Source organism: Urocampus carinirostris, chromosome 16 (genome assembly GCF_059441175.1).
Source record: "Urocampus carinirostris isolate Australia breed hairy pipefish chromosome 16, RoL_Ucar_1.0, whole genome shotgun sequence".
Taxonomy (NCBI): Eukaryota; Metazoa; Chordata; class Actinopteri; order Syngnathiformes; family Syngnathidae; genus Urocampus; species Urocampus carinirostris.
The window spans coordinates 32824609-32839919 of NC_142364.1; the positions used below are offsets into that span (position 1 = coordinate 32824609).

A 15311-nucleotide genomic window follows, 5' to 3' on the forward strand; every position below is an offset into this window, starting at 1 on the left:
CTTGGACTTGACTTGACCTATTACAGGACTTGACTTGACTTGACTTGACACAGCCTGTGACTTGACTTGCCCAAGAAAAAAATACTTGGGACTTACTTGAGACTTGCACATGTGTGACTTGGTCCCATGTCTGCGCCTGTGTTTCCAAATTTTCTGGAAAAATTGGCGTAATAAACTACATAGGATTCGTACTATTTGGTAGCCCTGGTACAAATAATAATTTAACTGACTCATTTTCACACTTACCAGCTAGCGTGAGGTCATCTCTGTATCCACTGAGGTTGAGGTGCGTCACAGTTGGGCTTACGTGGTCAACCACGCTCTTCACGTGGTTACTTGTGAAGTGGCACCACGATATGTTTAAATGTTCTATTCTGCAAAAGAGAGACAACAAAAGTAAATCAGGACCGAGGAGGTCCGATATACAGCGGGTGCATTTTGAAAACGAACCTGGAGCAGGATCGGAGCATGCGAGCGAGAGAATCGGCTGAGAAGTCGGAGCAGCCGCTCAAGTTCAGCAGCCGTAGGTGCACGTTTTTAGCCAGACTACTGCAAATGTCAACATTATAGAAACAAGAGGTAAGATCAGGATGAAAAAAAAATCCAGTCTGACCAGACCAATCACCTTGATTCGCAGGACCAAGCCTGAACATTTCATATTATAGTCGTAAGGACTCATGATAACAAATTAAAGCCTGTCCTTTGTAACGAAATCCAAGTTAAACAAGTCTGTAGAAAGAATAACAAACGATAGTAAATAAGAACTGGTCCAAATTGTCCCTAGGTGTGAATGAGCGAGCAAATTGTCTGTCCCTGTGTGCCTTGCGACTGGCTGGCAACCAGTTCAGGGTGTCCCCTGCCCACTGCCCAAAGATAGCTGGGATGGGGACCCTACTGAGGATTAGCGGTGCAGATAATGGATGGATGGATAAATAAGGACTAACCTGATAATAGTTTCGGAGAGTTGCAGCCCCTCCAGACTAAGACACTCTAACAAATGACAGTTGCAGATGATGTTTTCAAGGCAAGTTGCCGTGACGATGGAGCTGGAAATGTCAAGTTCCACAATCTGCAGTGTGCTGATGAAAAGAAAAATGCAACAAGATGGTTATACGTTTTACAAGTTAACAACCATAGGCCCTTTCATTTGTTTATAAACATTGTGACGTATCCGGTAGGCGGGCTTAGCCTGGAGGGAAAAAAATGATAAAAAAATACTCGCGCTGGTCAGAAGACAGATGAAAAGAAAGCAGTCGTTGCTGCTAACTCTCGTTATGTTGGATGTTTGTGTGCCGAGATCTGAGGAAAAAAAAATTGTATCGCTTTATTTTCTTAGCTTCAGCTAACCGTTATCATGTAGCCTAAATGCAAACAGTAGCTCATCACTCATTGCCAACAATTGTTGGGCACACAATGCAAGTAATTTTTTGGATACATTTAATTATTCTTGTATTTATTGTTTTTATTTAGGAGAAGCATCTTAGACTACACGCTAACTGTTAGCTGAAGCTAAAAAAAAAATAGCAGGATACTTAGCTGTAATAAAAAAATACTGTATGTAGTTGAAAGCAACAATCCCGAACGTTTAATTTCTCTTATCTGATATAAAGTGTGTGCTGCAAACCCAAGCATTTTTGATGAGTGCCTCGATCCAATCTTTTCGATTGAATGCATTTGCCACAACTCTTATTTTTGTTTGATCGGGAGTGTCCGCTCGGATCCAGAAAAACTTCTTTTTCGATCATTAATGCTTTTTCTCCCATTATGGCACACAAACACACATGACATTTTAATAGCGAACCAGCAGAAACAAAAGCTGGGTTTTTTCAGTGTGTTGACCAGCACGGAGTATTCTTTTGCCTCCAGCTTTGACTGTGACGTCACGCACGACATAGGCTATCTAAGGGTCCATTAGGAAGTAAATGAACCTACTAGAGCAGGAGAGGGGCAACCTTTTGAATGGACACACACAATGGGTTTGAAAATTTGACAGAGGGGCCAGGCCAGGAGAAAAAAAATATTGATTTGATATTTTTGATCTACCAATTCAGTTTGCAATCTGATAACTCGACAATGCATGAGAAAAGAAGCGCCGCTAGATGTTAAAAAGAGATAAGCAAGAGAAGCAATGTTTGGCACAGGTCATGTTCACGGTTCCATTCATTCTAAAGAACTGTTAATATAGGAAATTAAACTGAATAAAAAGAATAAAATATTTCTGGTCAGCAACTATATGTGGTTTCTTCAGTCGTTTATCATTATTAGTTAAATATGTATTTATTCCCGATTATTATTCATTCAAATTATTTCGTTTCAGGCATCATGGCAGGAGGGTGGTGAGCACACAGTCCCACGGTGTGGAGGTTCAGGGTTCAAGTCCAGCTACTGCAGCCTCTACGTGTGTAGTTTGCATGTTCCCCCTGTGCCTGCGTGGGCTTCCTCCGGGCACTCCGGTTTTCTCCCACATTCCCAAAAACATGCATTTCATGTTGATTGGCCGGTCTAAATTGTCCCTAAGTGCGAATGAGCGAGTGAGTTGTCCGTCTCTGTGTGCCCTGACACTGGCTGGCAATCAGTTCAGGGTGTCCCCTGCCCACTGCCCGAAGAGAGCTGGGATGGGCTCTAGAACCCCGGCAACCCTACTGAGGATAAGCTGTGCAGATATGAATGGGTTATTTTGTGTCAAAATTAGATTTTATTTTTTTTATGAACTTTTCTTGTGAAAAAAAAAAAATAATAATAATTTGGCCAAGGCCTACACAGACTGTTTCCAGAAGGCCATATGAGAAATTGAGACCACGGCTATCGTTGGCACTCTTTGTCCAAAGATTCAGTAGTGTTTTGAACCAGCCTTTGTATTTAAATCAAAAGAAGCACCTTGAGGGGAAAAAAATTAACATTATGTTTTATTTCACTTTTTCTCAGTTCAAACTTGGAAGTTGGATGCAATGGGAATAGAATCCAGGTTGCGGCACTCACCGCCCAATCCTAACCAGTGTGCCACCAGTAGCATCGATAAAATCTACTGCATTTTTGTGAGTTCTCATTTTTTTTGTCAGAGATAATTATGAATTTAGTTGTGCATTTCGCGTGCTCGCTCACGCGCTCTCATATATTCATTGCAAACCTACTGATATTTCAGGTCTTTAATGGTTTTGGTATTAATAATTTTGGCATACAGCTCATGAATACCCAATATGTACACATATCAAAAAATGAGCGTATCATGTTTAGGTGCTTTTAACAAGCTACTGACAATCATCTGAATCAGTGAGTTAACTCCACACACCTGCAAATGATTCCCGTGGCTGTTAAAAACTCCCAGCATAGTTCATTACTCAAAACCGCAATCATGGTTAAATGAAATGATCTGCATTTATATAGCGCTTTTCAAGTCAATGACTTCCCAAAGCGCTTTACAATGTGCTCGACATTTCCCAATAGCGGCCTTGTATGCAGCCATGCAAGACGCTAACCTACTTATTGGGGGGATTAGGGGTTCAGTGTCTTACCCAAGGACACTTCGACATGTAACATGGAAGAGCCGGGATTCGAACTGGGATCCCTTGACGAGCGCTCTACCTCCTGAGCTACTGCCGCCCTTACTTTTACTGGTTAAGACTGATGACCTGACTGCTGTCCAGAATGGCACCATTGACACACTCAGGCAAGAGGGTAAGAACCAAAAAGAAATCTCCGAGCAAATAGGATGCTCCCTGAGTGCTGTATCAAGGCACTTAGTGGGAAGTCTCTGGGAACAAAAACGTGTGGCAGAAAACGCTGCACAACCATAAGAGGTGAGCAGACCCTGAGGAAAATTGTGGAGAACGTCCGATTCCAGACTATAGGAAGGAGCGGACTGAGTCTGGGGTAGAAGCATCCAGAACAACAATACACAGCCATGTGCAAGAAATCGGCTACAGGTGCCACATTGCCCAGGTCAAGCCACTTTTGAAACAGAATAGCGGCAGAAACAGCTGACCTGGACTGTTGCTCAGTGGCGCATAGTACTTTTGTCGGATGAAAGCAAATTTTGCATGTCGTTCAGAAATCAAGGTGCCAGAGTCTGGAGGAAGACTGGTAAGAAAGAAATGCCAAAATGCTTGAAGTCCGGTGTCAAGTACCCAGTCGGTAAGAGCCTGGGCGCCATATCAGCTGCTGGTGTTGGTGCACTGGGTTTTATCAAGGGTCAATGCAGCTTGCTATCAGGAAATTTTGGCACACTCCATGCTTCCATCTGCTGAAAAGCTACATGGAGATGAAGATTTTATTTTTCAGCACGACCTGGCACCTGCTCACATTACCAGAACCACTGGCAAATGGTTTACTGTGATCAACTGGCCAGCCAACTCTCCCGACCTGAACCAAATAGAGAATCTGTGGGATGATGGTGATGAGGGAGTTGAGAGACACCAGACCCAACACTGTGGACGAGCTTAAATGCCACTGTGAAAGGCCTCCATAACACCTCAGCAGTGTCACAGGCTGATTGCCTCCATGCCACGCAGCGTTGAAGCAGTAATTTCCGCAAAAAGGATCCCGACAAAGTATTGAGTGTGTAACTGAACATAATTATTTGTAAGTTGACCTTAAAAAAAATAATAATTAAAAAACACATTTTTATTGGTCAGATGAAATACGCAAATTATTTGAGAAAAGGAAACCAAAAATCCCTACTTTTTTTTGCCAAAATGATCAATATTAAAACAATAAAAGGCTTGAACTACAGTACTTTAGTCGTACGTAAGGAACCGAAAATATATGAAAGTAATGTTCAGCAGTACACACACACACACACAAACACACATACATATATACATATATATATATATATATATATATATACACACACATATATACACACCGTAAATTCCGGACTGTAAGCCGCTACTTTTCCCCCAAACTTTCAACCCTGTAGCTTATTCAGTCATGCGGAACAATTTATGTAATTTTTCTAACGCCCGCCAGCGGCGCTCGAGTACAAAAGGTAAGATTTAGACCAGTGGATTATATGCGCCGAGGAAGACTGCAACTTCTTGGCTTGACTAGCGGCGATAAATCTTTCACTAAAGCTGGCCGCATGCGAAAGGCAACTTTTTCGCAAGTCTGCCAGTGGATCCTGACAGCGTGGGGCAGCATCAAAAAATCCACCATCACCAACGGGTTCCGAAAAGCCGGTCTGCTGCGTGACGAAGAGGAGGGCACAGAATCAGGAGTGGATAGGAGCGTGGGACGACGTCTATATGACAAAGTTTCTTTGCGACACTGAGGAAGACTACTTTAATGGCTTCTGTTCTAAGGAGGAAGGTGAGGACGGTTTACCGTGATTTTTAGAAGTACGGTATGTTTTTTTAACAGACCCGTTTACTGTGTTGCGAGCGTGTTGCTACCATTAACTGCCCGGATGAAAGTTATATTATTATTATTAAAGCTTTGAAAACTCTCTCGGTGTACCGTCTTTCTTAGTAAATGTGTGTAACCATGTATAATATGTATTTGCAACAGTATATTTTTGTAATGTATTTATTTTGGACACTTATTCTGATGTTTTGACAGGCGAATTAAAAAGAAGGGGCGTAACAAACGCGGGGTGACGGGAAGTGGGGACTGATAAAGGTGAGTGTTTGTGGACACGGCGGACAATAGTGGATATATATTTTTCCCACCCTTACCTTTGGAAATATACACTTTTTTCTTTGGATTACTTTCAACGGGACCTGGACTCTGCCGGTCCGCATCAGACCTCAAGTACGGTATCCTTTTCCGTTCATGTAGCCTGTGTAGCACTATTAATATATTCTATATAACACGCTACAGTGGGCATTTGCACGTCACAGTGGGTATTTGTATATTGTATTCTTTTTGCTTTATTATTGTATTGTTCTCAGCTCAGGGATGCTGCTGGAAATGTGAATTTCCCTTCGGGGATGAATAAAGTATCTATCTATCATCTATCTACTTATAATGAAGGATATTCAGTTACAATCGCGGTACTTAAAGTCAGGTCTGGGTTAATTTTGTGTTACATTTTTTAATGTGGGCGCATGCGGCTTATATACTGGTGCGGCTTGTGTAAGTACAAAATCGGTTTTCCTCTTAAAATGCGGTGGGTGCGGCTTATAATCACGTGCGCTCTATAGCCCGGAATTTACGGTGTGTGTATGTATATATATTTATATCTATTATATATACATATACGCGGTCTAGTGCCTAGGATTTGATGCGGTTGCCTCAGCGAAACGGGTTTGATTTCTCGCTGCAATGAGGTTGAGAAATTGTAATTTTTCATTACATGAGCCTCACCAAGAGAGCTAATATGATTTTCAGTCATTGTGCTGCTTTGTTTTGATATTCTGCTATTCTTGGTCTGGACTAGGGCTGCGACAGCATATCGAAAAAAAAAACCTATTAAAAGTGATTATTAAAAGCGTGGGAAACTAATTTCCTCATCAATCTATAGTCATGCGATTTATGAGCCACTAAGCACGTGAAATCAATACTTATGCCGTAAGTGCATTGCATTTTGTTGTAAAGTTATAATACCACTTTGATCCGGCAGACGGTGCTTAAGACCGTTTTTAAAAAAGTATCCCTTTTATTAAACATTGTATCATTACAAATAAAATTGAAATCAAATAGTCAAACACTTAAAGTTAACAAATTTCAAGGGGACAGAACGTGCTAGAGAAATACACTGAACACAAATTTAAAAATAAATTAATAAATACAGTATAAGAAAAATAATAATGATGACATATCTAACTCAACACAAGGGGCAGATTCTTAAGCATATTATCTATCATTTGCACATTGGAAATGTTTATCACACTCGGTATTATAGAATAATCTGTTGTTTCGTGCACTATTTTTCTGTCCGTCTAAAACAGCAATATTTGAATAGAGGAGCAAATAAGAAAATGTGTTTTAATCATCTGATTAAGAGATTAATCTGAAAAAATAATTAACTGATTCACCGCTTATTAAAATAATCGTCAGTTGGACCCAAGTTTTCATTTAAGTGCCTCCCTAATACTGATAACTTAGACTAGTGCCAACACAGACATCAGTACTCGCTCATTGCCCATTTGAAATAATGTAATAAAAAACCTAATTTCTAATTTATTGCATACTTTATTTGTATCTGTGCACCCAAAAGGAAAATAAAAATAGTAAATCAACAATATTCCATTCAACACTTCACTAAACTGAAATAGGCGATCACCTGAACTCACCCTAAGCCAGGCAAGTGTGGTTTTCTTATAAATGAGCAAGGACATCTTAGCCTGCGAACCCCAGTTTTTAAAACTTGCTGTAGTGCCAAAGACATATCAGTCACCCCTTCCAGGTCCACACTCTGCCACAGAGACTCATCAAACCTGAAAAAACATGCGAGGTAAAGTGAAACCATGAAGTGCATCGTTTTGCAAAATGTGTGCACTTTCGGGAAGCAGCTCCAAAACTGCACACCAAATACGGCCTAGAAATAACAACGAAAAATATTGTTTAAGTACCACGATATTCAAGTAATCGTGATACATAATAACATTAATTCAATGTATTTGGTCCCCTTGGGGAAAATTACTTTAATTGACTGTACAGGTGGGGTGCAGTAAGTGCTGACGCTGCAGAGCGTGCACCAAATGACATATTTACAGCATTTGGTATTCCTAAGGGTGGTATGGCCGTAAACAGGTCATTATTATTATTATACTGAGAAAATGTTTATCGACAACTACTACTTCATGTGTTCATGCTAATTATTTCAAATCAAGTGAGAATAGTGTTCCCTTTTTATACAAATACCTCTATACACAATAATTTAGATAAATGAATTTTAGTTAAATTTAAGTTTTTTTTAATCTTGCTCTGCTTTCGATGGAAAATCCAGCTTTGAGCTTTTACAGAGGCTACCACTAAGGGTCGACCAATACGGGTTTTTTAAGGCCGATACAGATCATTAATAATGAAAAGAGGCCGTTATTTGGAGCCGAGAATTATTCGCTGTAAAAGTTTAAACATTGCTGTAAGAAATTTGTAATAATACTAAAAAAACTAAGAACATTTGTTACAAATTCAAATGAAATTTTAATAGTTGTCATTTTATAATAAATGCATTTGAATTTCAACACAACTTGACTAATCAAGATTAAAAGTCCAGGACAAAAATTAGGATCCGCAGCAACTCGTACAAAAAGGTACGAAAAAACCTAAATAGCTCCCAAAAACCTTTTAGAGTAAATTAGAATTTTAACACAACTAACATGAATAATCTTTTACTTAAACAAAAGAAGTAACAGTACAGGAAGCAAAAGAAGGCTCAACAGCAACCCTTAAAAAAAAACTTAAATATAGCCCTGTTTTTTTCCCAGTAAATGAAAATGTCAATACAACAAACACGATTTAAATTAGCTTAAAAAAAAAAGTATCGTAATTTCAACTGGGCCCACAATTTGAAAGTGTAGGCACTCTGTTTTAGAGCCAGATTGACAATCTTATGTTATGAGCTAATATATTAGTCTCTACCTGAACCAAAACCGCTTAAACACACTTTTTACGCTATCTCTCAATAATACACACAATATTATCAGCGGTCTTGATTCACAGGCATGTCAGGACTCAGGAGCAAGCTGAACTGCCGCCGTTAACTCCGCTCTAACAAAGTTCGTCCTGGTTTAGTGGCTCCACTCCGAGTAATTTATGCAGCCAGAAGGCACAAGTGGGTGGCGTCAAATACAGAAGGGAGAGAAAGGCTTTGCTGTATCTGAGCCTAAATAATTGGCCCGTCGGATTAATAAAAATGTTGATACCGATATCCGTCAAATCCCCAAATATAGGTGCCAATATCCATCCGATAAACAGTTGACCTCTACTTTATAGCTATTTAAAGTTCACTTGGATACTTTTCGGGATGACGAGAACGGACCAATTATTTCATATCAAATATAAATTAGCTCACTACACAAGCAATTCGAGCTACAGCCCTGGAATAAATTAAGGGGATCAAATGGTTCCCGGATCAAGCTTGCACCTAGAATTTCACGCATCTCAAAAAAACATTTCCTCATAAGAACTAAAGTAATCACTTGCTATATCGCAATTTACTTTTTCCGCAGATTTTTATCGCGCATTGTATTCTGCATTCTGATATACAATCACTACCTCTTCTTTACCTTGTGCTCCAATAACATCACAACTGCCCATCACTACAATCATCTCTTGGAAAATAAAACACTTTTCACCTCAGACATGAGAAGAAGAAAACGCTAAATAGCAGAGTCAGGGCGTAGTGGCTCTGATGGTTAAGATTACAATTTGAAGGTACAGAAGTTGTTTGTAAAAATAAATGTTGATAAAGCACAGTACTTAAAATGCATTTGATAGTAACTGAACATAGGAATACAGTAATGGGATAATTATGATTTTAAACTATATAAAATGTCAGGTTATTATGAGCAATTGCCATTGAAGACAAAAAGTTGCAAATGGAGGTGTATGCGTGGTGGTGGAGGAGTGAGGGAACACGATAAACAAAACACAACACAAGTGCGCGGGATCAGATCTGTATGGCAGGAACATGCACATGCCAGCTGGAACGAAATGATCCTGGCAGACAGCGGTCTCAAACACTCACCCCTCTAGAGGTATTATCTGGAATATCTTGTAACTTGGATTGTCTTTATGTCGGGCATTTTTTTTTCTTCGAAAGACATCTTATATCTTGAATTTCTCGTAACTCGAGTAGCGCAAATGTGGGGGCCATTGTAATAGGGCCGCACGATTAACCGAAATTGAATAGATATCGCGATGTGACGTAGTGCAGTAGTGTCACCGCGAGACATTGTTTTTTTCAGCGGTTTATAGTTCCTGTTCGTTATTTGACTGATTGAGTGTTTGGCCAACAAGAATTGTTACAGTTCTGGTTTAAACAGCGCTGACCACTTAGAGCAGACCTGGGCACTCCGGTCCTGGAGGGCCGTATGTTCTGCATGATTTTTGAGGTTTCTCTGATCCAATACAGGTGATTCCAATCACCGGTATCGTTAACGAGCACTTGCTAGCTTGCTAACGAGGTTATAATTTGTATCACCTGAGTTAAAGAAGAGCAAACTTCAAAATCTGGCAGGACGTATGGCCCTCCAGGACCGGAGCACCCAGGTCTGACTTAGAGGCACGGTTTAATGGCACTAGCCAATAAAGGCAGGGCAAAGTTTGCATGCAGTGTGTGCGACTGATGGGCCGGTGTAAGCTGTCAGTCAAACGGCCCTTCCACAACTAGCCAAAGGCGAGAGATTGGAGCTTCAGTGGCCTGTTATATTGAAAAAAATTAATCAATTAAATTGGACTCTAAGGAAAGTCATAAGAGTGCAAAGAAATGCTGATCACTAGTGAGTGCTCTGTGGATTTTTATCACTTTTGGAATCAACTGAGGTGGTGTCAAAGGGAAAGCTAAAAGCTAGGCTAACAACTCTTAAGCCGCCTCAGCTGAACGTGGATAGTCACCAACGCCAGATCTATTACCCATGAAATGGATCACCTGGAGCTACAATTTGTAGGAAACCGCTACATTTGCGACACACATATTTTGTCCGTCGCCAAGAGCGCCGGACACCTTGCTGAAGTCGCAGTTACCCTATGCTAGCGTGCAGCTACCCAGCCGCTCTCGAAATCGCTTTCCTGCACTGAAAGGAGAATCCCTCCAATTTTGTTGTACTTTTGCATAATGACAAGAAAGACAATTTATTCATCTGCAATTCTGTTTTTATCTGTAGATCTATAGTTGTTATTCTGTTAGTCTTATACTCTGTGATAACGTCATCTTCAAGGTAAATTTGCATGTTACTATGTTTAAGTTCTCCCCCAAAAAACTACCACAGAAATTGCAATTTTCTTTTGAAATTAAAAATTGCATCGAAATTACAATACAGGTCAGAAAAATCGCAAATAGTTTTTTTCAAAAATTGTGCAACCCTACACTGTAATATCAATATTTCTTCACAACTAAGAGGCGCTGTATAACAGTCGTTGTGGCTTTAAAAATCAACTCAATGCTTACGCCAGGCGATGCCAGCGTCTGCAAACCAGGGACGTCTTGAGGAGGTCATGCAGTGGAAGGAAAACAAGGACCCGGAGGATCAGCTCGTCCGGAAGGTGGTCCCATGAGATGCCTGAAGGAAAACAAATCAACACGGGAAAAAAACATGAAGAAAATTTGATGAGATTATTTGTAACTTTATTCTGTTTTTAAAATTGTACCCATGCAAATACAATTGCATAGGATGCCAGTTCATTATTTTAAGTATTAATGCACACTTTTGTTTTCTTGTGTTGACTCTTATGAACTGTTAACATCATAGTCACTATTGTACGATCATGTTACTGATCTTTGATTCCACACCTTCTAGAGCATATCTGCTCTTCTAACCTAGAAGATCTAATGAAAAGAAAGGGCTCAATGGATAGCTTTTAGACAAGGTTGGAATTTCTTATCAGGAGGTTTAGGCTCTCCATCCTGTTATCCTTGCAAGTTTAAAACAAAAAATAATATTCTCTCTCCTTATATTAAGTGTCTACTAAACTTTAAACTGAACATAACTGATCATCACTGATGATTACAGTTTGAGGGGAATATATCATTTTGAGTATGCAACAACATTGGACAGAAATTTGCCATTTATCACATGTCAGCAAAGGGGGCAATCTTGATTGTATATAGTTTCTCAGATTTATCACGCTGGCAACTGTGTGGACAGCAAAATAAGAATCTCATTGTGCTTCTTTACTGTGCATATGACAATAAACACTTGGAATATTAAATAATGTTTACGTTAGGGATATAGGTATGTATGTGTTTGCCGTCGGTGTGTCAGTCCACCGAAGAAAAGGGGGGAAGGAGGTTAGAACACAACCATCTTTTACAGGCTGTCAGGTATGTTAATTTAGATACAAAAAAATCTGACTATCTTTTGCTTTTGACGACTTAGCGTTTTTTCCCAAAAAGACATTCCACTCTTCCAGGCCACAAGGCTGGGCGAGGGACACATTTTTTCATGCAATCATGTAGGGCACTCTAGAGGTAAAATGCTCCCAAAAAATATCACTGTGCACTTTTGATTTGCTGATTCAGCAGTTTTTCCAGGAAGACATTCCCCTCAATCAGGCAAGAACAGCCTTCAATTTCAACAAATCTGTTGCAGGCAATCAGATATGTTACCCCAGATGTTAAAACTGCCTATAAAAGCGGCCTTGACAGATGTAGTTTTGCTGACCCTGAAGCCATTATTAGACAATATATTCTCTTATGACAGAATAGGTTTGGCTAGGATCACAATATTTTACTCTAGAGGTGAATGACTCTGCCAAAAAGGGAAATGCCACCCAATAATGGTTTTGCGTCGCAACACGGGTTATGCTCTAATGCCGCACAGCCATTCCAGTTTGGTATGTGGCGATAAAAATGGAAAGGATTTTAGTATTGCTTCACAACTATGGTCAAACATTCAGCGATTCAAATGGAAATAAGAAACACGTTGAAGTATGTAAATTTGAGGGATGTGATTGATAACATTTAACAACACTCAAGGGTATCAATTGCCCATGTGTTATTTTCAACACAATACTGCGCGCCAGCCCTCGCGTCCTCCGGCCATAAACGTGTACATTGATAGGACCTTTCACAGGAATTTATTTCTTCTCAGACAAGCTTGTGATATTGATACAATTAGCGTTATTGAGTGAATCTTTTTTTAAAAACATAATTCTTGATAATTACTTTTACGACATACACGTACCGTCCCCCTAACGTTCAGACACCTCATTTCTTTAAATATGCGAGTTTAGACTGGGAGTTAAGTCTTTGAACGCACCACAAGTCCAGTACAGAACAAAACTAGTCTTTGTAAGTTTGCACATCACTATGATTGAGTTATCACAAAAAAGAAACTAGCACAGAAATCAGGGATCAGAATGGAGATTTTCATTTTCAGCTGAAATAGCCAGCGTCCAGGAATAAACCAGGGCGGAGCCCCCCCAAAGCCACCCCCCCCCCAAAAAAACCTGGGTTTTAGGCAATTTACTTGTCCAAAACCATGCTTATATTTATCATTTAAGTAACATTTTTAGAAGATTAAAATAATTTGCCCACATAACTGATTTTTTTGTAAATACTGCAAGATGCAGTTCAGTCCCTGCAGCTTGTGCGACAATGCGGCCAATTTTTCTAACGGCCGCCAGGGTGCGCCAGAGCAATAAAGGAAAGAGTGAGACAGTCGGATTTTGAATTTGATTTTGAATTTGTTTGCTACGCAAGAGAAAAAGTGAAAAAGTCGGAATGCCTTTGGGATTCAAAAACAGCGGAAATCCACGGAAAATTCTGATCCCTGAGAAATGCACTTTTCTTTAACGAAATCACAATGAAATACAATACAGGTATTTTAAAAAAAAAAAAAGAAAAAGAAATCGCAATTAGTTCACCCCCAAAATCATGAAGCCCGGCGAAATACCCAGATACCCTCCGTGGTAGATGGCCAGACACCCACCTAGCCAGATACACAGATGGATATCCAGATATCCTAGAAAGATAACAAAATATCTAACTGGATAGATATTTGAGGATTACTTTGCCGATAGGGTACAGCGGTAGGACCTGAAAAATGTATACTTATCCCTACTCCATTTGGAAGATATATATTTATCTTTACCCAAATCGAATGTATGTGCATTTCCCCCCATTATTTTATTAAACACATATGTAGATTTTAAAAATAGTAGGCTCTGTTCCTACCCAAACCAGAGTCTTTCCTCCTCCTCGATCGTCTGGAAATGACAAAAGGCTTGCCATCATTCTCCTTGCCCTTGCATACAGTGTGTTGCCGTTTAGGACCAGGTGACCAAAGTTGAATGAGCTCTGTTGGAGTGTTTTCAGTAATTTCAGTTTCTTCGGGCAGGAAGTCGGTCCACTTGCGCTTGCTGGTCTTCTCTGGCTCACACAACATGGAGCCTTGCACGTCGACACAGGGCAAATCCTGCAGAGGCGCGCTAGGGAAAGGAGACATCACATGCACTTTGTCTTGGATCTGTGATGTAATTCAATATTTATTTTGATCAAGTAAAAGATATGTGGGAAATGAAAGTTTGAAAAAGAGATCCTTTTGCAAAACAGCTTTGCCCGCCATATTGGGACACGCTAAACCGCGCAAATCCCGAAAAACTCGGTTTAAAAACTCAAACACAAGTGCACGGAACTTTTAGGAAAAGGTTTAAGAAACAACTACTCTTTATGCAACGTTTTCCTACTATAAAAAGTTTAACAAAGTTTGGAGGAAAAGGGGAAATCAACGCGCGGTCGACAGTAGGGTGGCAAAGGTTTTTGCAATTTTGCAATGACAATTTTAGCAAGAGATCTTGATCGATGTACTAACAACTTTCCACATTTTATTTTTAACATTATTGTTGGATATACATTCGCTGAGCATTAAAGAAGCCGATGTGAAAAACAATATCAATATCAGTTTCGTTTCACGGTGGAAGATTATAATTCAGTCACAAATTAAAATAAAAACACCAACCATACCTTTCTGCTGGCATCACCTCCGTTTTGGAAGAAAAATAATAGGTGACAGCATGCACGGGAGATTGCTATTCTATAATTACTATTGCAGCAATGACGCGTTTAAAGTAAGCGCGAGCTGCAAGGCGCCATGACGTCACTTTCCCCGCGCCTATTCTACATCCGTCTTCAATAATGATGGATCGTTCGCGAACGAGACGACTTTATAGCCGGCTCCCCATCAAAAAGGAACCCGGTCCCTTTAAAGTTTAAACCTTCTAATTCTCTATATCAGTGATTTTTTTTTCAGTCTGTATCTCTTTAAACCCTCAAATTCTCTTTCACGTTCCATCTCACATTTCCTCTTTTAGTTTCTCTTTTCCCTCTATCCCTCTACCACTTCTTTACTTCCCCTCTTACTCGATTTCCCTTTCTCTCCTGAAGGCAATTGTGACTTGTCAATCAATAGAAGTGTCATTTCAGTTTTTCCACAAATAGAAAGTTTAAATATGGTAAAGGTTCACTCTATATCAAAACAATGATTCTACAATGTAGCAGCATGAAACATTAAAAAATTATTTGGTTCCTACAGTTTTAAAATACAAATCTGAAGGACCTTTGGGGGCCAAAAGATTCACATTTTAAAGTGAATACAGACAAAAAAGCCGGTTCTCAAAAGGAGTTGGGACACCCATCATTAGTCCTGAGCCAGGATATCAATCGGCCCAACCGCAGTTTCTTTATCTTTCCATCGTGAACTAATAAC

General features: G+C 39.8%; 1 protein-coding gene across 3 annotated transcripts in view; it reads right to left on the minus strand.

Annotated features, from left to right (window-relative positions):
• skp2 (S-phase kinase-associated protein 2, E3 ubiquitin protein ligase) overlaps nt 1–14725 on the minus strand; it is a 30382-nt gene extending 15657 nt beyond the window's left edge. Inside the window, exons 1-8 of one of the 3 annotated variants that reach the window (XM_088320015.1) lie at nt 14570–14725; nt 13781–14034; nt 11054–11165; nt 7233–7376; nt 945–1079; nt 451–549; nt 247–374; nt 97–153 (exon numbers count right to left, since the gene is read on the minus strand). In XM_088320015.1, coding sequence (XP_088176141.1) covers nt 97–153; nt 247–374; nt 451–549; nt 945–1079; nt 7233–7376; nt 11054–11165; nt 13781–14034; nt 14570–14583 — 943 coding nt within the window. In that variant the 5' untranslated portion in view covers nt 14584–14725. The remainder of the gene's footprint in view (nt 1–96; nt 154–246; nt 375–450; nt 550–944; nt 1080–7232; nt 7377–11053; nt 11166–13780; nt 14035–14569) is intronic. The other 2 variants (XM_088320017.1, XM_088320016.1) reach the window with 2 other exon arrangements.
• Nucleotides 14726–15311: the final 586 nt, after the last annotated feature.